Source organism: Mytilus galloprovincialis, chromosome 2, assembly GCF_965363235.1.
Source record: "Mytilus galloprovincialis chromosome 2, xbMytGall1.hap1.1, whole genome shotgun sequence".
In the NCBI taxonomy this organism is placed as follows: Eukaryota; Metazoa; Mollusca; class Bivalvia; order Mytilida; family Mytilidae; genus Mytilus; species Mytilus galloprovincialis.
Genome location: NC_134839.1, coordinates 113,498,050 through 113,524,525, shown reverse-complemented (window position 1 = coordinate 113,524,525; position 26,476 = coordinate 113,498,050). Strand labels below are relative to the sequence as shown.

Genomic DNA, 26,476 nt, shown 5'->3' with positions numbered 1-26,476 from the left:
TTGTACTGCCTAGGCTTTAGTCTCATTTATCTGTTCTTGTGATTCTCTGCATGGTTACCTTTTTTCTGATTTTTCTTGCATTGTTTTGTGATTTATGTGATTCATTGAATTGTTGCCATTATTCTATCTGAGCTATCTGTTTTTGTTTTTTGATTCACTGAGTGTTTGTCTTTGTTTATTTTAAATTATCTGTTCTTGTTTCATAATACATTGTAAGGTTGCCATTGGTTTTATGAGTTATCCGGTCTTGTTTTGTGATTGGCTTATCAGATCAGGTAGTCAAGGTTGTTAAACATCCCCAGTAGTGAATCACTGCATGGTTGCTTGGTGTTTTCTGAGTTTTCAAAATCTTATTATTCTTTTGATTTATTTAAGGAATGACTGTAGTATTTTTTCTATCTATGAAGAACTAACATAAAAAATGTGGTGCACACTGAATAACGCGCGTAGCAGGTTATTTAACAGTGTGCACCACATTTTTTTATGTTATTTCGAATAGAAAGAAAAAATATTACAGTCATTACTTATAATTTAATTCTAAATTTAATTTTAAACAGGAGAAAACCATGAAAAAACGTTAATGATGTCACGGTCACGTGACTAAATTTTGTCTATGGCCTGATAAACAAAATAACGTCAGCCATTCAGAAGACGTGTTACATCCAAAATTAAATGATTATGTTATAACAGTGTTTTGGAGGTGATAACACATTATAAATGGTGATATTTTGTCTGTTTTTTTTTTTAACTTTTATGTTTACATTCCTGAGATGAAAACAATGGCTAACAGAAACTAAGTCAATAAAATGGAGCCCACTATTGTATATTTTATTTAAACCCAATATACAAGGTCAACCACATTAATACATCTTGTATAATATACAAGGTCAACCACATTAATACATCTTGTATAAATATTTGATTTCACTGAAACCTTAACAACATAACTTCTACAAAACAGAGACATTAACAGATTGTACATTTCTAATACGAGAGACAAGTTATATAAAGACAATGAATGTGATCACAAATTCTATCTCTAAAACATCTTTACACAAATCTTTAAACGTTTTGAATGTGATCACAACTTCTATCTCTAAAACATCTTTAAACAAATCTTTAAACGTTTTGAATGTGATAACAAATTCTATCTCTAAAACATCTTTACACAAATCTTTAAACGTTTTGAATGAGATCACAACTTCTATCTCTAAAACATCTTTAAACAAATCTTTAAACGTTTTGAATGTGATCACAAATTCTATCTCTAAAACATCTTTACATATATCTTTAAACAAATGTTAATCTACCAGTAGACATGTTTTATCTAAAACTTTGTTGTGTGGTTAAAAGGAAATGCAACCAAACATTAATGACCTAAATATTTCAGTCTATTAATTATATAATTTTCTGAATAACATGATTTTTACATAGGCAGCAGTGTGTTCATTATCAATAAATAATATAACCTAAGTTAGTTAATACAGTTATGGCACACTTTAATGGTTTCAACACTTTTAGGCCGAAAAAATTATATGATAATGCACTTGATGAATTAAGTCCACACTTTTATGTCATAAAGTGATATAATGTTAAGGATAAGTTAGTATATGTTAAAAGGTTAAAGATACAATACAAAGAACAGCACTAATTATTTACTTGCTTTGTAATACTTAGGACTACTAATATACTATATTTCTCTACTAAAAATAATTTTGTTTCTAAAACACTAGGCTTGTTGAGTTTTTCAAATATATAAAATCTATCTACCAAGTGTGGAGAAATATCATATTGCACAAGTTTTGGTGGTGGCATTTGCTTTTAGACTATATTAAATCAGACTTTATCTCTATTTTTAAATGAACTGTTAAAAGAAGTGTTCTTTATATATAACATCATCAGGCATGGTCTCCGTCTTCTGTGACATCTCATTTGGAAATTCAAAGGAAAGCAAGAAAATTTTACTTCATTTTTGAATTTTGTCAAATTAAGTAACGAGATCAAAGAGAACTAGATGTTTATTATGAAAAATAATCAACCAGTCTGGAAAGGTATAAATTGGGTAAGAATAAGGAAAAATGAAAAACTATTTCTTATTGTTCATATGGACTGTTACAAGATATTATGCTAATAATAATTATTTTACCTTTATATCTATGTGACATTAACAACCTTTTAGACAACTTAAAAGACTTATCATTCTGTGTGGCATTATGACATCAATAACAAACAAATTTGCATAGTACAACTACAAATGAATCAAACAATTAATTTATGAATGGATTATCTAGAATTATCACAAGTTGAATTGATATTTTGCAATAATAAAGACCACAAAAATAACAAATGTATTAAACTCAAATGAATCTTATAATATCTTTAACAAAGTAACTAATCTAATATAAAATTAAAACAAATCAGGACTGGAGATCACTTTTCAAATTGGATTCATCTATCATGGGCATCTAATTTCCTGGATTGAGAAAAACTTGCATGTTTGTTGATATCTGATTTCAAGGTTTTGACAATTTTTGCATACAAAGCATATATAAATTTGTAATTCGTTGAACATTTGAATTTGTGGTTCACCTGTACCTACGAAAACCACAAAAATTGGTATCTAATGAATAATGATGAATCCACAGTATTTTAATATGAATCAACATAAATAAGAAATGTAAGAAATGTTACCATAGTTACATATTTTGATATGAAATAAATTTTGAGATTCTCGGTAAGCTATAAATCTTTAATATCTTTTTGAGTATAAACTGAATATTCTAGTTTTGTATTGGTCTTAACAAGCCCTCACAAAAAAACATAAAACTAGCATAAATTATTTAACATTAATAATAACATAAATTCTTATCCTTTTGATATAATAGACAGTAACAATTTTAATAAAACCTCATTGTACAAAATCAAAATAAGGAGACAAGTATAATTTAAGTAATGTCTGATAAACCCAAGATATGATAATTATACATTGTCTGTGTCCGTCCCCATTAGTCCTGTTGTTTCTGGCATGATGTATGATATATCGTCCCAGGGATGTCTGTACAAACCTTGCTTTAATCTCTTCTGGTCCAAGAAATGACCTGAAAAACATAGTATTTATAGGTACCAATAATTTAATGTATTTATAGTTTATCTACCTATGATTGTGTTTATAAAAATGTCTGCAACTCATGCATCAAAATAAATACCTGTTATTTATGCACTGGATTCTTATGGAAGTCTTGAAGATGCAAGGATAACTGAATTATAAGTCAGTATCTTTTTTAAACTGTCTATAAACACATTTGATTTATAAGTCCTCTTTCTAGAGACAGAATAGCAACCATTTCTAATTCTTTGTCAACCATATGCAGATAAGCAGATTATTTATTTATAGAATTCTGAACTGTGTTGATAGTTGTTTATGGTCACTGATCCACATGGCTGCAGCGGATTGCTATTATAATAATAAAAGCTATAACGGTATGTCACAGACATGTGTTCATTTTAAAAAGTTCTGGTGACAAGCAAAGGTAACACTGCCTCAGTGAAATTCTTCATTGGGACTGGATAAACTTGTGTAGTATTAACCATCCACTTTGTTATAATGTTCCCCTGTCTGACCCACTAGAAAACTACTAAATATTTAATGTTTATCACAGGTCCTCAAGGCCTTCAAGCCTTCAGTCAGATATATATAAAACAGTGGTTAAGGATGTAAATTACCCATCATATTGTACCATATGTTATGTCCAATCGTAAATTACCCATCATATTGTACCATATGTTATGTCCAATCATAAATTACCCATCATATTGTACCATATGTTATGTCCAATCATAAATTACCCATCATATTGTACCATATGTTATGTCCAATCATAAATTACCCATCATATTGTACCATATGTTATGTCCAATCAGATGTAAATTACCCATCATATTGTACCATATGTTATGTCCAATCGTAAATTACCCATCATATTGTACCATATGTTATGTCCAATCAGATGTAAATTACCCATCATATTGTACCATATGTTATGTCCAATCATAAATTACCCATCATATTGTACCATATGTTATGTCCAATCGTAAATTACCCATCATATTGTACCATATGTTATGTCCAATCATAAATTACCCATCATATTGTACCATATGTTATGTCCAATCATAAATTACCCATCATATTGTACCATATGTTATGTCCAATCATAAATTACCCATCATATTGTACCATATGTTATGTCCAATCATAAATTACCCATCATATTGTACCATATGTTATGTCCAATCAGATGTAAATTACCCATCATATTGTACCATATGTTATGTCCAATCGTAAATTACCCATCATATTGTACCATATGTTATGTCCAATCAGATGTAAATTACCCATCATATTGTACCATATGTTATGTCCAATCGTAAATTACCCATCATATTGTACCATATGTTATGTCCAATCGTAAATTACCCATCATATTGTACCATATGTTATGTCCAATCAGATGTAAATTACCCATCATATTGTACCATATGTTATGTCCAATCGTAAATTACCCATCATATTGTACCATATGTTATGTCCAATCAGATGTAAATTACCCATCATATTGTACCATATGTTATGTCCAATCGTAAATTACCCATCATATTGTACCATATGTTATGTCCAATCATAAATTACCCATCATATTGTACCATATGTTATGTCCAATCAGATGTAAATTACCCATCATATTGTACCATATGTTATGTCCAATCGTAAATTACCCATCATATTGTACCATATGTTATGTCCAATCGTAAATTACCCATCATATTGTACCATATGTTATGTCCAATCAGATGTAAATTACCCATCATATTGTACCATATGTTATGTCCAATCGTAAATTACCCATCATATTGTACCATATGTTATGTCCAATCAGATGTAAATTACCCATCATATTGTACCATATGTTATGTCCAATCAGATGTAAATTACCCATCATGTTGTACCATATGTTATGTCCAATCAGATGTAAATTACCCATCATATTGTACCATATGTTATGTCCAATCATAAATTACCCATCATATTGTACCATATGTTATGTCCAATCGTAAATTACCCATCATATTGTACCATATGTTATGTCCAATCGTAAATTACCCATCATATTGTACCATATGTTATGTCCAATCAGATGTAAATTACCCATCATATTGTACCATATGTTATGTCCAATCGTAAATTACCCATCATATTGTACCATATGTTATGTCCAATCAGATGTAAATTACCCATCATATTGTACCATATGTTATGTCCAATCATAAATTACCCATCATATTGTACCATATGTTATGTCCAATCGTAAATTACCCATCATATTGTACCATATGTTATGTCTAATCAGATGTAAATTACCCATCATATTGTACCATATGTTATGTCCAATCATAAATTACCCATCATATTGTACCATATGTTATGTCCAATCATAAATTACCCATCATATTGTACCATATGTTATGTCCAATCATAAATTACCCATCATATTGTACCATATGTTATGTCCAATCAGATGTAAATTACCCATCATATTGTACCATATGTTATGTCCAATCATAAATTACCCATCATATTGTACCATATGTTATGTCCAATCAGATGTAAATTACCCATCATATTGTACCATATGTTATGTCCAATCGTAAATTACCCATCATATTGTACCATATGTTATGTCCAATCATATTGTACCATATGTTATGTCCAATCAGATGTAAATTACCCATCATCTTGTACCATATGTTATGTCCAATCATAAATTACCCATCATATTGTACCATATGTTATGTCCAATCGTAAATTACCCATCATATTGTACCATATGTTATGTCCAATCAGATGTAAATTACCCATCATATTGTACCATATGTTATGTCTAATCAGATGTAAATTACCCATCATATTGTACCATATGTTATGTCTAATCAGATGTAAATTACCCATCATATTGTACCATATGTTATGTCCAATCATATTGTACCATATGTTATGTCCAATCAGATGTAAATTACCCATCATCTTGTACCATATGTTATGTCCAATCATAAATTACCCATCATATTGTACCATATGTTATGTCCAATCGTAATTTACCCATCATATTGTACCATATGTTATGTCCAATCATAAATTACCCATCATATTGTACCATATGTTATGTCTAATCAGATGTAAATTACCCATCATATTGTACCATATGTTATGTCCAATCAGATGTAAATTACCCATCATATTGTACCATATGTTATGTCCAATCAGATGTAAATTACCCATCATATTGTACCATATGTTATGTCTAATCAGATGTAAATTACCCATCATATTGTACCATATATTATGTCCAATCAGATGTAAATTACCCATCCATCATATTGTACCATATGCTATGTCCAATCATATTGTACCATATGTTATGTCCAATCAGATGTAAATTACCCATCATGTTGTACCATATGTTATGTCCAATCAGATGTAAATTACCCATCATGTTGTACCATATGTTATGTCCAATCGTAAATTACCCATCATATTGTACCATATGTTATGTCCAATCAGATGTAAATTACCCATCATATTGTACCATATGTTATGTCCAATCATATTGTACCATATGTTATGTCCAATCATAAATTACCCATCATATTGTACCATATGTTATGTCCAATCGTAAATTACCCATCATATTGTACCATATGTTATGTCCAATCATAAATTACCCATCATATTGTACCATATGTTATGTCCAATCATAAATTACCCATCATATTGTACCATATGTTATGTCCAATCATAAATTACCCATCATATTGTACCATATGTTATGTCCAATCATAAATTACCCATCATATTGTACCATATGTTATGTCCAATCAGATGTAAATTACCCATCATATTGTACCATATGTTATGTCCAATCGTAAATTACCCATCATATTGTACCATATGTTATGTCCAATCAGATGTAAATTACCCATCATATTGTACCATATGTTATGTCCAATCGTAAATTACCCATCATATTGTACCATATGTTATGTCCAATCGTAAATTACCCATCATATTGTACCATATGTTATGTCCAATCAGATGTAAATTACCCATCATATTGTACCATATGTTATGTCCAATCGTAAATTACCCATCATATTGTACCATATGTTATGTCCAATCGTAAATTACCCATCATATTGTACCATATGTTATGTCCAATCAGATGTAAATTACCCATCATATTGTACCATATGTTATGTCCAATCGTAAATTACCCATCATATTGTACCATATGTTATGTCCAATCAGATGTAAATTACCCATCATATTGTACCATATGTTATGTCCAATCAGATGTAAATTACCCATCATGTTGTACCATATGTTATGTCCAATCAGATGTAAATTACCCATCATATTGTACCATATGTTATGTCCAATCATAAATTACCCATCATATTGTACCATATGTTATGTCCAATCGTAAATTACCCATCATATTGTACCATATGTTATGTCCAATCGTAAATTACCCATCATATTGTACCATATGTTATGTCCAATCAGATGTAAATTACCCATCATATTGTACCATATGTTATGTCCAATCGTAAATTACCCATCATATTGTACCATATGTTATGTCCAATCGTAAATTACCCATCATATTGTACCATATGTTATGTCCAATCAGATGTAAATTACCCATCATATTGTACCATATGTTATGTCCAATCATAAATTACCCATCATATTGTACCATATGTTATGTCCAATCGTAAATTACCCATCATATTGTACCATATGTTATGTCTAATCAGATGTAAATTACCCATCATATTGTACCATATGTTATGTCCAATCATAAATTACCCATCATATTGTACCATATGTTATGTCCAATCATAAATTACCCATCATATTGTACCATATGTTATGTCCAATCATAAATTACCCATCATATTGTACCATATGTTATGTCCAATCAGATGTAAATTACCCATCATATTGTACCATATGTTATGTCCAATCATAAATTACCCATCATATTGTACCATATGTTATGTCCAATCAGATGTAAATTACCCATCATATTGTACCATATGTTATGTCCAATCGTAAATTACCCATCATATTGTACCATATGTTATGTCCAATCATATTGTACCATATGTTATGTCCAATCAGATGTAAATTACCCATCATCTTGTACCATATGTTATGTCCAATCATAAATTACCCATCATATTGTACCATATGTTATGTCCAATCGTAAATTACCCATCATATTGTACCATATGTTATGTCCAATCAGATGTAAATTACCCATCATATTGTACCATATGTTATGTCTAATCAGATGTAAATTACCCATCATATTGTACCATATGTTATGTCTAATCAGATGTAAATTACCCATCATATTGTACCATATGTTATGTCCAATCATATTGTACCATATGTTATGTCCAATCAGATGTAAATTACCCATCATCTTGTACCATATGTTATGTCCAATCATAAATTACCCATCATATTGTACCATATGTTATGTCCAATCGTAATTTACCCATCATATTGTACCATATGTTATGTCCAATCATAAATTACCCATCATATTGTACCATATGTTATGTCTAATCAGATGTAAATTACCCATCATATTGTACCATATGTTATGTCCAATCAGATGTAAATTACCCATCATATTGTACCATATATTATGTCCAATCAGATGTAAATTACCCATCATATTGTACCATATGTTATGTCTAATCAGATGTAAATTACCCATCATATTGTACCATATATTATGTCCAATCAGATGTAAATTACCCATCCATCATATTGTACCATATGCTATGTCCAATCATATTGTACCATATGTTATGTCCAATCAGATGTAAATTACCCATCATGTTGTACCATATGTTATGTCCAATCAGATGTAAATTACCCATCATGTTGTACCATATGTTATGTCCAATCGTAAATTACCCATCATATTGTACCATATGTTATGTCTAATCAGATGTAAATTACCCATCATATTGTACCATATGTTATGTCCAATCGTAAATTACCCATCATATTGTACCATATGTTATGTCCAATCATATTGTACCATATGTTATGTCCAATCAGATGTAAATTACCCATCATCTTGTACCATATGTTATGTCCAATCATAAATTACCCATCATATTGTACCATATGTTATGTCCAATCGTAAATTACCCATCATATTGTACCATATGTTATGTCCAATCAGATGTAAATTACCCATCATGTTGTACCATATGTTATGTCCAATCAGATGTAAATTACCCATCATATTGTACCATATGCTATGTCCAATCATATTGTACCATATGTTATGTCCAATCAGATGTAAATTACCCATCATGTTGTACCATATGTTATGTCCAATCGTAAATTACCCATCATATTGTACCATATGTTATGTCCAATCAGATGTAAATTACCCATCATATTGTACCATATGTTATGTCCAATCGTAAATTACCTATCATATTGTACCATATGTTATGTCCAATCGTAAATTACCCATCATATTGTACCGTATGTTATGTCCAATCATAAATTACCCATCATATTGTACCATATGTTATGTCCAATCAGTGATACATACCTATAAATCCCATGCTTCTTCCTAATACAAATAATCCATTCAAAGCTCCTATATCTACAAAGTCTTTCGATTCCTCTCTGTAAACATAAGATTTATAATCAGATTTAAAACATTTAAAACAAACCTTTTCATTGTAGATAGGTTAATAACTTTTTGACTCAATCTTTTTTTTATTTTTATCTCATATTGCTAATAAATTTATTCAGTATACAGTTTTTTCATATCTGATATCATTTTACACAAGAAAATTGGTAAAAATCCTAGTTCAAGGGGAATAACTCATAGACTGCCAATTTCCACATTGTTGATAATTTTTAGATGGTGTCTTGCTGATTGTCTCTTATTTGATGATTGTGTCTTATTTAGTTTCAATTGGCTTGATAGTTCCAAGGATGAAGAATTTTGTAAATTAAAGAACCTTAGTGAGCATGCTCACATACCCCACGTCCCCACATTGTCATTGAAGAAATTAAATAAGTGTAAGAAAAAAAAATTGTATAAGAAAAAATATTGAATAATAATTTCCTGTCAATATGCACATCTACATAGAATGTCCTTATTATCTATTAAATTTCATGATATTCTGTTGTGTGGTTTCAGAGGAGTTGAGATGAAAACTGTTGCAGAAGTACATTGAAGCACATAAGTTCAAAGGGGCGTAACTCCTAGAAAAAAAATGAATTGTAATTTCCTGTCGATATGCACATCGACGTAGTATGTCCTTATTATCTACAAATGTTCATGAAATTCTGTTGTGTGGTTTCAGAGGAGTTGAGATGACAAACTGTTGAAGTAGTACCTTAAAGCAAATAAGTTCTAAGAGATGTAACTCCTAGAAAAAAATTGAATCATAATTTCCTGTCGATATGCACATCTACATAGTATGTCCTTATTATCTTAAATGGTTTCATGACAACCTGTTGCAGTAGTACAATAAAGTAAATAAGTTCAAAGGGGGGTAACTCCTAAAAAAAAATATTGAATCATAATTTCCTGTCGATATGCACATCTACATAGTATGTCCTTATTATCTAAAAAGGTTTCATGAAATTCTGTTGTGTAGTTTCAGAGGAGTTGCAATGACAAACTGTTGCAGTAGTACATTAAGCCAATAACATCAAAGGGCTTAACTCCTAGAACAAGTGAAACTGCGAGCTACTGCTCACTGATGATACCCCCGCCGCAAGTGGATAATATTAATAGTGTAAAAATATGCAAGTGTTCGGTAAACAGGAAGTTGCCGAGTGATGAATCTGAAAACGCATCACATGGTATAGCTGACTTATATAAATCCTGAAACCAAATTTCAGAAATCCTTGTATTGTAGTTCCTGAGAAAAATGTGACGAAAATTTTCAACTTGGCTATCATGTGTAAAATCATACAAGTGTTCGGTAAACAGGAAGTTGTCGAGTGATCAATCTGAAAACTCATCAAACAGTATAGCTGACTTAGATAAACCCTGAAACCAAATTTCAGAAATCCTTGTATTGTAGTTCCTGAGAAAAATGCGACGAAAAATATTCATGGGACGGACGGACTGACTGACGGACTGACAGAAGGACGGAGGGACGGACTGACGGAAGGACAGACAGAGGTAAAACAGTATACCCCCCTTTTTTAAAGCGGGGGTATAAAAACAAGTGAAACTGCGAGCTACTGCTCACTGATGATACCCCCGCCGCAAGTGGATAATATTAATAGTGTAAAAATATGCAAGTGTTCGGTAAACAGGAAGTTGTCGAGTGATGAATCTGAAAACGCATCACACGGTGTAGCTGACTTATATAAATCCTGAAACCAAATTTCAGAAATCCTTGTATTGTAGTTCCTGAGAAAAATGTGACGAAAATTTTCAACTTGGCTATCATGTGTAAAATCAGACAAGTGTTCGGTAAACAGGAAGTTGTCAAGTGATGAATCTGAAAACGCATCACACGGTATGGCTGACATATATAAATGTTGATACCAAATTACAGAAAGGGTGGATGTGTAGTTCCTGAGAAAAATGTGACGAAAGTTTCATGGGACGGACTGACTGACAGACTGATGGACTGACGGACTGATGGACGGACGGACTGACGGACGGACTGACAGACAGAGGTAAAACAGTATACCCCCCCTTTTTTAAAGCGGGGGTATAATAATTGAATAGTAATTTCCTGTCGATATGCACAACTACATAATATGTCCTCTAAAAAGGTTTCGTGAAATGACAAGAAACAGGACCTACGGACGGACGGACAGGTCAAAAACATTATACCCTCCGTAACTTCGTTGTGTGGGGTAGTCAATATGCAAATCTACATAGTATGTTCTTATTAACTAAAAAGGTTTCATGGAATTCTGTTGTGTAGTTTCAGAGGAGTTGCGATGACAAACTGTTGCAGTAGGACATTAAGCAAATAAGTTCAAAGGGGCATAACTCCTAGGGAAAAAAAATGAGTTGTTATTTCCTGTTGATATGCACAACTACATTGTACATATGTCCTTTTCATCTAAAAAGGTTTCGTGAAATTCTTTTGTGTGGTTTGAGGGGAGTTGTGATGACAAGAAACAGGACTGACGAACAGACGGACAGGTAAAAAACATTATATCCTCCACAACTTCATTGCGTGGGGTATAATAAAATAAAGACTATGATGGACGCATAGTGATGTCTTAAGCTTCACTGAATCCTTAGACTAAAACTACTAAAAAGAAAGGTAGAAAAAATTTAACAAGAAGTTGCACTTGATGTTGTGCAAAGTATACCCCTACTTTTTGCTACACTATGATGAAAAATTCCAAAATACTTCACCTGTAAAGTAGTCACAACTAGTTAAATGATCAACATAGGCTATCTTTATTGGACCATCAATATCCTCAAAATCTAGCATATATAGAAGTTAAGCTTATAAATAGCAAAGACCACTGAAAAACCACCAACCTTGTAAAACAGCCACAATTATTTAACAGATCTACAAATGCTACTCCAATGAATCCATCAACATTCAATATCAAGTTGGGTTTCTGAAAATACATCATAAACATGGCATATATACAATTAAAAAAAAAAAATATATATATATATATATATATATATCATAAAAAATACAAATAAAATATCAATGTGTTAAAAATTGTTAATGTGTAAACAAAAAGTCTTAAAATATTATATCAAACAAACTGGTAAATTAATGAGCTATACACAATGTTCAATACTAATTGTAACTGTGACTGTGACGGTATATATCTCTTTGCATATCTAAGCAAATGAAATATGCTTTCACTGATCAATCTTTTTCATAATTTATCAAGACTTATCTTTTACAATAACAAAATTTGATTTTTTATTTACACAACAATGTGCTGACATATTTCTCATGAACAATTTGAGATATATTTAATAGATTATTACATGTCATTTTCCATATTGGCCGTGGTATCAGCCCTAGACTTCCATATCAAGCCAGAGGGCTTGATATGGGTCGTGGTCTAATACCGTGGACCATATGGGAAATGACATATAATAATCTGTTTATCACATATTTTCAAGCAAGAGAAAAAAGATAGCATATACCAAATTATGTTTGATATTTTCAACAAAAATTAAAACCAGGTGCTCCACAGGGCGCAGCTTTATACGACCGCAGAGGTCGAACCCTGAACAGTTGGGGCAAGTATGGACAAAACATTCAAGCGTGATACAGCTCTGAATTTGGATTGTGATGAAATTTTTGACATTACATGTTTTTTTTTTACACAAAACAAATGTCAAGATTTTACAAATCAATTAAAGATTTCTTCTTCAAACTTTTTAAATCTAAAATTAAATAGTTGACACAGCATAGGTTTCTGACACAGAATGAATGTGGTCTAATGAACTTAAAAAAGTTTTTTTTTGCCTTTGAGCAATTCACTATGCTGTTGAATATTAATCCTCTCAAAAAAATGTTTGAAGAAATTTTCTTTTTATTTATGAAATCGGAAATGAGAAAAATTTAAACCCCCCCTTTTTTTTTCACATCCCCGTTTCCCTTTTTCCAAAACTGATATCAATTCAAATTTCTAATGGAGTTTGCAACAATAACTACTCTTTTAAATACATCATAAAATATTAAAATGTAAAATATAGTGCTTGTTATCACTGAATGGTAAAGATTGGTTGGTAGTAAAAGTGAATATACATTGTTTATTGTATAAAACAATAAAAAAAACTTCATCAGCAACATTTTATATTGGCAAATTTCCAATGAAGTTATTTACATAAAGTTATTGGCAAATAAAAATAGAAAATGACATCATAGTCATGTCTGGCAAATGTCCAACATATATTATCTAAAAACATTTTAGATAAGATAAGGAAAAAAAGCTTCATCAGCAACATTTTATATTGGCAAATTTTCAATGAAGTTATTTACATAAAGTTATTGGCAAATAAAAATAGAAAATGACATCATAGTCATGTCTGGCAAATTTCCAACATATATTATCAACTACTATTCTATACAAAGAAAGATAACTCCAATTGAAAATTAATTGCTATTGCACAATATTGTGCAATTAGATATTTCTTGCTATTGTGCAATACTGTGCAATTGAAAATTTCTTGCTATTGCACAATACTTGATATGGAATCCTGATTTGGACCAACTTGAAAACTGGGCCCATAATCAAAAATCAAAGTACATATTTAGATAAAGCATATCAAATAAGCCCAAGAATTTAATTTTTGTTAAAATCAAACTTAGTTCAATTTTGGACCCTTTGGACCTTAATGTAGACCAATTTGAAAACTGGACCAAAAATTAAGAATCTACATACACAGTTAGATTTGGCATATCAAAGAACCCATTTATTCAATTTTTGATGAAATCAAACAAAGTTTAATTTTGGACCCCCATTTGGACCAACTTGAAAACTAGGCCAATAATTAAAAATCTAAGTACATTTTTAAATTCAGCATATCTAAGAACCCCAAGGATTCAATTTTTGTTAAAATCAAACTAAGTTTAATTTTGGACCCTTTGGACCTTAATGTAGACCAATTTGAAAACGGGACCAAAAATTAAGAATCTACATACATAGTTAGATTCGGCATATCAAAGAACCCCAATTATTCAATTTTTGATGAAATCACACAAAGTTCAATTTTGGACCCTTTGGGCCCCTTATTCCTAAACTATTAGGACCAAAACTCCCAAAATCAAACCCAACCTTGCTTTTATGGTCATAAACCTTGTGTTTAAATTTCATAGATTTCTATTTACTTATACTAAAGTTATGGTGCAAAAACCAAAAATAATGCTTATTTGGGCCCCTTTTTGGCCCCTAATTCATAAACTGTTGTGACCTCAACTCCAAAAATCAATCCCAACCTTCCTTTTGTGGTCATAAACCTTGTGTTAAAATTTCATTGATTTCTATTTACTTATACTAAAGTTATTGTGCGAAAACCAAGAATAATGCTTATTTGGGCCCTTTTTTGGCCCTTAATTCCTAAACTGTTGGAACCAAAACTCCCAAAATCAATTCCAACCTTCCTTTTGTGGTCATAAACCTTGTGTCAAAATTTCATAGATTTCTATTCACTTAAACTAAAGTTATAGTGCGAAAACCAAGAAAATGCTTATTTGGGCCCTTTTTGGCCCCTAATTCCTAAAAACTCCCAAAATCAATCCCAACCTTCCTTTTGTGGTCATAAACCTTGTGTTAAAATTTCATTGATTTCTATTCACTTTTACTAAAGTATTCGGACGACGACGATGACGCAGGACGACGACGCCAACGTGATAGCAATATACGACCAAAAAATTAAAATTTTTGCGGTCGTATAAAAAACAACATTTAATGAAAAAAAATTAAAAAAATGTATCACAGTGAGTTAACAAAATTTTGTGAAAAGTTTTACAAATAATTAACAATATATTAATTCTCAGAATTGTAAATATTAAATGACTTGAAGAGTTACATTTCCAATTAATGCTGAGGAATAATACACCATATCGCTACTATGATTTGAAAATATGATCTGCTTGAACTTTCAATGTCATACAACAATCACTTTTCCATTGTTGTGTCAAATATATTCTAAATTGTTTATGACATCAAAATTTCACAGGAACTTTTGTGATTTCCACTGTTGATTTTTACATTTTTTTCTACTACAGCAGATTCGTAACTTTCTAAATTTCTTTTCATTGTGTTCTCATTTTTCATTTTTTGTATGAATTTACATGCATCATCATTTGATCTGTGTTAGCTGCTTTGGATGACAACTTGTTTACAAATAGTTTTTGATTGACAGGTTACAGGAAGTTAAACTCAGGGCTCGATATGGATCTGAGGGCTGATATCGATATTGATTCCGAGGGCTGATAACCAACCTTGACTTCTGGCTATTATTGGCCATGCAAAAAACGTATATATTAGTACAAAATGTGTGATAAAAATGCATATATTGACTCATTTTTCCTCTGAAAATCGTGTATGCCTACCTTTGATGTAGTTATTTTCTCCACTTCACTGGCGTAGTCTAACAATGGTGTTGAGGGGAAATTCTTCTGAGCATAATCTCTTAATATCACAACTCTCTTGTCAGGATTATTGATCTATAAATAATATTTTTCACATATCCAAGATTACTATCAGTATTATACTGTATACTGTGGAATCATTTATTTTCTACCAATTTTTGTGGAATAAGGAATAATTCTTTTTCTAGGTTTTGCCTCTGAGGAAATCCATGAAAATTGGTATCCCATGAATAATAATGAATTCACAGTATTGTTAGTCCAGAAATCAAAGTGGAAACTAAACTATAATTAAAGCCTTTTTTCTAATTTACAAAAAAGGCATTATTTTATCTTGCGTTATCTTAAGTTTTTTCTGAAATTGGCAATTATAAATGTCCATTTAAATCTGAAAAGGCAGAACTGTATTAAACATCTTTACCTGAGAAACAAAAACCCAGTTAACGAGGGTGGTAAAGGGTTATTTTCGTGCAACGTTTTCGGCCTTTTTATTCCACGTATTTTCGTGTTTTGACGTTTTATTTCTCGTTTTCTCGTGTTTGGCTTGATTTGCGTGCTTTGTGTTTCCCCTTATTTATTTTCCGTGTTTCGTGTCGGTGATCTTAATTTCTCGTGCATGTACCACATTTGATTAAAAAGTCTGTGTGTTCTAATACTTTCTGAAACTTGTGATCGATGTATATTGTTACTATTCTACATTGTCAATATGTATGGTATCAATGAAGTCCATCAAATTACTATCAATAATTAATGTATTCAAATAAGATGCAAGTAGCAGATGCTAAAAGGTGACTGTAAAGGTCTTCATGTCCATTTATAATGGCTGCATGATCTCCAAAAACAATTGAGTAATAACTTCTGGTACTTTTTTCCTTAATATTAATGATTTTATTTCTAGTGCTTTGTTTTACCCGATTTTTATTTTTCGTGCAATGTTTTCACAATTTTTAATTCACGTGTTTCCTTGTTCAGTACCCCCCTTTACCACCCTCAGTAACAATAAACCATCTTTTGTTTCTTTTCATTTTTTCATTCTTACACAATTATGATAAATTAAAAACAAGAGTATCTAACTTATTTTCCTATATTTGACTGTGACTGTTCTACTTACAGACTTGACTCTATGTCCTATACCCATTATAAGTTTTCCTTCTTTTCTCATCTGGTTGACGAACTCCATTGGAATAAGTTTACTTTCATAGGCATCACTAAACTGTTTGGCTGCTGCATCTAATGCACCTCCAAATCGATCTCCCTATAAAGATACTGAATAGCTATACTTTTCATCCATTTAGAAAAAAAATCATGCTGATATTTTAATATGAGCCATTCATTCATAAAGAGTATACAATGTTGGAGTATGATTGGAGCAGCCCAAAGAAATCATGACTTTGCCAATCATCTGACACACAATATATTCCTATTTTACCACAGCTGTGTACTCAAACCACTTGAAAACGTCATATTAGTAGGTTTTATCATCTTATTGACATTTGTATGAGGTCTTTGATTTTTAAAAGTTTTTGCCTCATAGGCACACAGTGGTTCAGTAAAATAGATACTATTAATGTTATTATCTAAAGGGTCTTACATTTTACATGGTATGTTTCAACTGTTATTTAAAGCACATCATAATTGATATCCATATAAAGGTAAATTAGGTTACCAAAGATAAACAAAAATATGATAAGTGGTTTCAGTGTAATCATCTAAATTTCCTCTCATGATGACACTTTAAATTCAAATACAAATCTATTCTTATTCCAAGCTTACAATAGTCAACAATCCAGATGCCAAACTGGAAACCAGATCTTTACCAGCTCGAGCACATACAATGGTATTATGGGCACCAGACACTGCCGGACCATGATCAGCTGTTACCATCAGACACATCTCTATAAACTTTGTAGCATATCTTGGAAGTCTGTGATACAAATAAAAATAAAAGTTAAAACATTTTTGCCAGAATGCAAACTAATGTATCATTAAAGTATGAAATTTTCTTCTTTAACATGGCAGAAGGTAAACATGAAAACAATGTAAATTTATCCATTTTTCTATGGATGATAACCTTATCACAAAAAACGCATGGAATCAACTTTCTAAATGATAGTCTTGTTTATTATAACACACAGAAAGAAACATTTATGTTGAACTTCAAGAATGCAGCATAGCTACCTACTTCAAACTAGGGCAAATCTGTATGCAATCTTGGGCAATACTGAAAACCATATGAACTCATTCACTAAGTTTGTTTAAAATGTTAGTCACACCAGTGTGAAAATAGGTCATGGTTGTCTGCTTTGATTATGGGATTAATTGTAAATTCAAGATCAACAGCATGTAAAACATCCCAAAAATATCAGTTACAGGTTCCGAGAAAAAGTTCAAGGTAAACTCCTACAATCCTAGTAGAGGCTGACCTCAAAGTCCATGAAATCTAAAAGATAATGTTGAAGACATTTTTTTTCTTCTACATAAGAATATAATCTGTGATTTAAATTCATTAGGATAGCTCCTTAGGCCAAAAATAAAATATTGTTTGTTTCCCCTCCCACTACCGACCCGGTAAAATCGCCGCGACTCGAAAAATTTTATTGGCCATTCTTGTCCAAATTTTTTTTTTTTTTTTGCTATGTTGGTTTTTGGTGATATCTATCCGATGCTGTAGTAAACGTGCACATTCGTCTCAACTCGGCCGATTCCGTACCCTCATCTAACGGATAGAAGGAGATTAGCGGATTCTACCGAGGATTGCCGAATGTAAACGTGCATTGGTTTTTTGTCATACCTTTCCGATGCTGTAGTCAACAAGCGTTTTAAATCAAGGCATTTTTGCATTAAAGCGTCTATATGATTTGGAATCAAGGAAAACAAACATAATGCCTGCCCACACGATTTGTGTTGCGTGCAAATGTGATATTTGAAAATAAAAATCTGAAGCATCTTTCAACCACTGAGTGCACCTTGATTTGCTTTGTCTTTTACCTCTGTTCCTGTTTAAAGGATAAAATCTTTAGTAAAAATGGTCTGAATCGTGCTTTGAAATCAATTTACTTTTGTCTTCAGCTTCGAACAGGTTTGGCAAAAGTCAGAAAATGTTGGATACATGAATTCCCTGCTTTCAGGGAACATCCCTGATTTCTGGTGTAAACAAATCCAGTTAAATGTGTTTTTTTTTCAATTTATGGCACGTCATTTACAAAAGGGCACGTTTTACGTTATAACTGCATCAGTTGAATTTGTAAATACTCATTACTATTCTAGGTCTAGGAACAACAAAACATGAATAAGTGAAGCCTTGTTTTTTCTAGAACTTGAAAAAACAAACAAATCTTTTGTTTAGGAATTAATTGACCAAGCTGCATGATCCAGGTGTAACTGAACATAACTGAATTATGTTCACTTCTACTGAGAATTTGTATTCATTGAATTTTAATTCCCAAGTCATTAACTGTTACATATCTTTTTGTCATCTCATAATTGATGATCAAGGTATGCATTGGTGAACACAGGAATTGTTTTGTTCTGAGTTATGCATCAAGTTAGACTTGAAATAAGCTTGATTTTTAACTAATGAAACACTTGCTTTCATTAAACATTGTTATCACATGAAGAATGTGTGCTTTTGTAGATTTCATACCATAAAATGAATAGAAAAAGGAGGTCCCTGTATACTGTTTTTAACACCAGAAGACTGGGGTTTACAATGAATACAGGGAATACGCCACTTTTCTTGACTTATCTTAGGGACGACATCAAAAGTTCAATGAAGGATAAAAAACTTAATTCACATAGTTTTTTCACTGACCCCCACACCCCCCCTCTTAACTTAATTTGAGAAAAATTGATTGACCAATAGGGATATATGTAAAATCGATTTTAGATTAACAAAACTTGCAGCAATGTTGACCCCCCCACCCCCAAACTATTTGATTTAAGTTTTTTATCCTACATCGATCTTTTGATGTCGTCCCTTACCTGTTGAATTTTGTAAAAATTCAATATAGAAAAATTATATCAAGAAATAAAATCAAATAATTTGCCTACCTACCTACCCATACCCTGATAACCTCAGTCGGGGAGGGGAAACAAAGATATTTTTAATGTTGGCCTTATAATTTAACTACAATTTTTGTTTACTTGCCTTCTCTGGAACCAAAGCAAACTCAATACTCCACCAATACCCATGTCTTCTTTAAATATATCTGTTATAGGTATCCCAGCATACAAAAGTTCCTGTCCTCTCTCGTCACATATACTTGTCATAAAGGAAGCTGGCTTTCGGATCAATCCTAATTCCTAATCAATACAAATGTTAAGATTTTACCAGTCTGAATATGTAACATTTTGATTGATTGATTGATGCTTAATGTCCAGTAACAAATATAACATGAAGTAGGAGTTGTATATAAATATCAATAGACACACTATATGCTTACAATCAAAAGAAACTGTAGGTAGTGTTTGTGATTTTAACCGTTTATAAATATATTCTTTGCTTACCCTTGCCCAAGTAAAGTCCATAGATACTGTGGGAGGGGGAACCTCTTCCTGTGGGACTATAACACCATCTAATGTTAGTATACACTTACCCTTGCCCAGTTAAAGTCTATAGGTACTGTAGGAGGCAGAACCTTTTCCTGTGGGACTATAACACCATCATAATGTTAGTATATACACTAACCCTTGCCCAGGTAAAGTCCATAGGTATTGTGGGAGGGGAACCTCTTCCTGTGGGACTATAACACCATCATAAGGGTGCAATCAACAGCTTTTTTCTACGACGTCATATTTTGAGGGACCATGTATAAGTGACCCTTAGTGGTGGACTGATTAATAAAGATACATGTATAAAACTAAATATCACTGGAATCAGAATGGTCTCTAGTTTATAATGGAATAAAAAAAAAAAGTGTACTTTTAATGGTATAAAAAAGTTTTATCCAGAGAAACTGGGAAAAACATTGCCTAATTTAACCTTAAAAAACCTGAAATCAGGTCATGTGCACACCCCTGAAGACATGATACCTGCACATTTTTCATAATCAAAATTGTATGAATTTCATAGATTTTTACCTGGTCTTTCAAAAAATTCATGCTTCAGGGTACGTTCGCCTACTCCAAAAAGAGCTACAGTGGCTGCAAATAAATTTTCAATTTTCACTGCCAAAAAAACAGACTTTTTACAGTGTTGTCTCCCCTCAAAACATGTATATTTAATCTAATTTTTTAAATTATCTTAATCATTCAACCTGCTTTAATTGAAGTTAATTAACATATTTTTACAACCAAATACAAAAAACATGATACTTGTTCACCAATTATGTTGATAAAAATGGACTTCCCTACATGGCTATTTTTAGTCGGGGAATAACTTCTAGTTTTTTATACGAAACTGTTTATAGCACCCTTAGGGCAAAACTTTGTGTGCAAAATATTATATTTTCTCAGCTTTTCTGAATCTGTACACTATACCGATTAAAATGATGTCTTACTTTAAGGATTATGACAATGAATAGTGAAACTACAGCTCTTTTTTTATGTCGTGCAGTAGTGGCATATTGGCCAGTGGCAAACAGTTTAACTGGCAAATTCCAAACATTTCCTGTATCACATTTTCATCAGTTTTACAAAGAAAATAAATCATAAAATAGGGTTTCTTTTGAATAAATAGAATAAAAACTATGAAATAAGCATGAATAAAGTTACTTTAAATATTTTTTGTCCCTAGTATTATATGAACTAAGTTATAGCTGACTTGAGAAAATATTGAAATAGTGTTTTTCTTAGGAATGGCACGTGTACCTTTTTGACTATAAAAAGTACCAAATATATATTATAATGAATAAAAATTTATGTTCCACTGTACTGATCAGGAGTAAAGGTCAAAGTAGAAAAAATCTACACTTTTCATATGCAACTTTTGGTTCAAAATATATGAGAGATTGAATAAAAATATCATGACGTCGCAAAAAATGAAAAAACTTCAATATTCGCACAGAGTCTGGTTTTCTTATATCTGGTTGCTATGTACAAATCTGTAATGTTTGCATTAAATATACCAAACTGATGGTTTTAAATTAATGTATACATGCGGTACAATATTTTTCGGAATTATTTTACTCCATTCGCTAACACATTTCTATGCTAAAACATCACTATATTTTATATTTGTCCCTCTAAGGGTGCAATCAACAGTTTTTTTCTATGACGTCATATTTTGAGGGACCATGTATAAGTGACCCTTAGTGGTGGACTGATTAATAAAGATACTTGTATAAAACTAGATATCATTGGAATCAGAATGTTCTCTAGTTTATAATGGAATAAAAAAAAAAGTGTACTTTTAGTAGTATAAAAAAGTTTTATCCAGAGAAACTGGGAAAAACATTGCCTAATTTAACCTTAAAAAACCTGAAATCAGGTCATGTGCACACCCCTGAAGACATGATACCTGCACATTTTTCATAATCAAAATTGTATGAATTTCATAGATTTTTACCTGGTCTTTCAAAAAATTCATGCTTCAGGGTACCTTCGCCTGCTCCGAAAAGAGCTACAGTGTCTGCAAATAAGTTTTCAATTTTCACTGCCAAAAAAACAGACTGTTTACAGTGTTGTCTCCCCTCAAAACATGCATATTTAATCTAATTTTTTAAATTATTTTAATCATTCAACCTGCTTTAATTGAAGTTAATTAACATATTTTTACAACCAAATACAAAAAACATGATACTTTTTCACCAATTATGTTGATAAAAAGGGACTTCCCTCCATGGCTATTTTTAGTCAGGGAATAACCCCTAGTTTTTTTATACGAAACTGTTTATAGCATCCTAATGTTAGTATACACTTACCCTTGCCCAGGTAAAGTCCATAGGTACTGTGGGAGGGGGAACTTCTTCCTGTGGGACTATCACACCATCATTTACCAACTTCTTGTATAAATCACTATAATAAAATAATAAATACATGCCTATATGTAAGAATGTGATATTATTTTTGTTAAGCTATTCTAATTTCAACTATCCATGTGTTTTACACAAAGTCTGACATATTGCAACATATTCCTTAGGCTGATTTGTTTGAAAAAGGTCACATTGAATGGCAAAATTAATTAATATTCTTCCTATGTGATGTTTACATTTTATAAGGTCAAACACGTGAAGCAATGCATGTGGTTTTTAAATTTGATAGATGCTTTTTGTGCTTTTTTGTTAAATATTTGTTTGTTTTAAGACTGTGACACAATGATGACTGTTGTACCCATTTTTTTAACTTTTTTACCTACTATGTCTGTTTTGTTCACGCATCGTTGTAAATATAATTGAATTTGATGCAACTGTCACCAAGTGAGAGGTTTAGCGCTATAAAACCAGGTTCAATCCAACATTTAAAAATGCCTGTACTAAGTCAGGAATGTGACAGTTGTTGTCCATTTGTTTGATGTGTTTTATCATTTGATTTTGCCATTTGATTAGGGGAATTCTGTTTTGAATTATCCTCGGAGTTCAGTATTTTTGTGATTTTATTTTTTGAAGAATATTTTCACAATAATCAGTAAACTAAATTTTCCTTATTAATTTTCATTAATTATGTTTTGTTGTGTTTTTTTTTCAATTTCAGAGACTTAAGTGATGTTGGCAGATCATTGATAGTTAACATTAAATCAAGTCACCCCTTTAGATTCTTGACAATTGAGATCTAGACATATTATCTCCTTCATTCATATTCAAGAGAAGACTAAGACATACATATAGATACCTACCCAATCACTTGTCCTAATTCATCAAAGCTAGTTGGTACATAACATCCTACTTCTTTCAAAGCTTTGTTTTTCTCCACAGCCGTCTCTGCCTCAGCGTTAGCACATGCCCCAGCGTGACCAAATTGTACCTCTGATGTAAACATTTTAGCACATGTTCCTATACACCACGCCACTATAGGTTTAGTTATCTGACCATCTTTGATAGCCTGGATAATTCTGTATTCTTCTGTACCACCAACCTACCAATGAATAAAACCATGTCATTAGAGTTTAAACAAGAATGTGTCCACAGTACACGGATGCCCCACTCACACTATCATTTTCTATGTTTAAAGGACTGTGAAATTGGAATAAATTCTCTAATTTGGCATTAAAATTAGAATGATCTTATCAAAGGGAACATGTATACTAAGTTTCAAGTTGATTGGACTTCTACTTTATCAAAAACTACCTTGACCAAAAACTTTAACCTGAAATTTGCACTATCATTTTCTATGTTCAGTGAACCGTAAAATTGGGGTCAAAACTCTAATTTGGCATTTAAATTAGAAAGATCATATCATAGGGCACATGTATACTAAGTTTCAAGTTGATTGGACTTAAACTTCATCAAAAACTACCTTGACCAAAAACTTTAACCTGAAGCCAAAAACTTTAACCTGAAATTTGCACTATCATTTTCTATGTTCAGTGAACCGTAAAATTGGGGTCAAAACTCTAATTTGGCATTTAAATTAGAAAGATCATATCATAGGGCACATGTATACTAAGTTTCAAGTTGATTGGACTTCAACTTCATCAAAAACTACCTTGACCAAAAACTTTAACCTGAAGCCAAAAACTTTAACCTGAAATTTGCACTATCATTTTCTATGTTCAGTGAACCGTAAAATTGGGGTCAAAACTCTAATTTGGCATTTAAATTAGAAAGATCATATCATAGGGCACATGTATACTAAGTTTCAAGTTGATTGGACTTCAACTTCATCAAAAACTACCTTGACCAAAAACTTTAACCTGAAGCCAAAAACTTTAACCTGAAATTTGCACTATCATTTTCTATCAGTGAACCGTAAAATTGGGGTAAAATCTCTAATTTGGCATTAAAATTAGAAAGATCATATCATAGGGAACATGTGTACCAAGTTTGAAGTCGATTGGACTTCAACTTCATCAAAAACTACCTCGACCAAAAACTTTAACCTGAAGCGGGACAGACGGACGAACGGACGAACGAACGGACGAACGAACGGACGAACGAACAGACGAACGGACGCACAGACCAGAAAACATAATGCCCCTCTACTATCGTAGGTGGGGCATAAAAATCTTACTTCTTTACAAAATAAGACCTACTGATTTATCAAGATAAGACCATCTGACTTTTTTTCAAGATTAAACCTTCTTCATTTAACAGCTGTTACTACAAATGTACTACTATTTGATCAGACTACATTAAACTGACTTGTATCACTTTCAATGTTTTAGGATTTACTAAATATGTAGGGATATTTTTGTTATCCATCAGCTTTTATTTTGATGTTAAGCCCACATTTCCTTCACTTCACATGTTATAATAATGTTGTTTGTTTGCTGTCTCATTTACTTATCCCTCATGTATAATTTTATCCATGTACAATTATATCCAAATTGAATGATATCCCAAACAAGAATGTGTCCAAAGTACACGGATGCCCCACTCACACTATCATTTTCCATGTTCAATGGAGCATGAAATTGGATAAAAAATATAATTAGGCATTAAAATTAGAAAGATAATATCATAGGGAACATGTGTACTAAGTTTCAAGTTGATTGGACTTCAACTTCATCAAAAACTACCTTGACCAAAAACTTTAACCTGAAACATGCACTTTCATTTTCTATGTTCAGTGGACCGTGAAATTGGGGTCAAAAGTTTAATTTGGCTTTAAAATTAGAAAGATCATATCATAAGGAACATGTGTACTAAGTTTCAAGTTGATTGGACTTCAACTTCATCAAAAACTACCTTGACCAAAAACTTTAACCTGAAACATGCACTTTCATTTTCTATGTTCAGTGGACCGTGAAATTGGGGTCAAAAGTTTAATTTGGCTTTAAAATTAGAAAGATCATATCATAAGGAACATGTGTACTAAGTTTCAAGTTGATTGGACTTCAACTTCATCAAAAACTACCTTGACCAAAAACTTTAACCTGAAAAACTTTAACCTGAAACATGCACTTTCATTTTCTATGTTCAGTGGACCGTGAAATTGGGGTCAAAAGTTTAATTTGGCTTTAAAATTAGAAAGATCATATCATAGGGAACATGTGTACCAAGTTTGAAGTCGATTGGACTTCAACTTCATCAAAAACTACCTCGACCAAAAACTTTAACCTGAAGCGGGACAGACGGACGAACGAACGGACGAACGGACGCACAGACCAGAAAACATAATGCCCCTATGTGGGGCATAAAAACAATCAACTATTCAAAAT

General features: G+C 31.7%; 1 protein-coding gene and 1 long non-coding RNA gene across 5 annotated transcripts in view; one reads left to right on the top strand and one right to left on the bottom strand.

The window, feature by feature from the left end:
* The first annotated feature begins 598 nt into the window (after window positions 1-598).
* LOC143065446 (uncharacterized) lies at window positions 599-1,281 on the top strand. The gene is made up of 2 exons (XR_012975472.1): window positions 599-850; window positions 887-1,281. It is a non-coding gene; the product is annotated as an uncharacterized LOC143065446 (long non-coding RNA).
* LOC143065444 (ATP-citrate synthase-like) overlaps window positions 813-26,476 on the bottom strand; it is a 52,810-nt gene continuing 27,146 nt past the window's right edge. For all 4 annotated transcript variants that reach the window (XM_076239017.1, XM_076239015.1, XM_076239019.1 and 1 more), the window contains 9 exons: window positions 23,993-24,231; window positions 23,082-23,175; window positions 20,369-20,523; window positions 17,995-18,145; window positions 17,333-17,476; window positions 16,186-16,299; window positions 12,636-12,718; window positions 9,708-9,784; window positions 813-3,098 (listed from right to left, as the gene is read on the bottom strand). In XM_076239017.1, coding sequence (XP_076095132.1) covers window positions 2,980-3,098; window positions 9,708-9,784; window positions 12,636-12,718; window positions 16,186-16,299; window positions 17,333-17,476; window positions 17,995-18,145; window positions 20,369-20,523; window positions 23,082-23,175; window positions 23,993-24,231 — 1,176 coding nt within the window. In that variant the 3' untranslated portion in view covers window positions 813-2,979. The remainder of the gene's footprint in view (window positions 3,099-9,707; window positions 9,785-12,635; window positions 12,719-16,185; window positions 16,300-17,332; window positions 17,477-17,994; window positions 18,146-20,368; window positions 20,524-23,081; window positions 23,176-23,992; window positions 24,232-26,476) is intronic.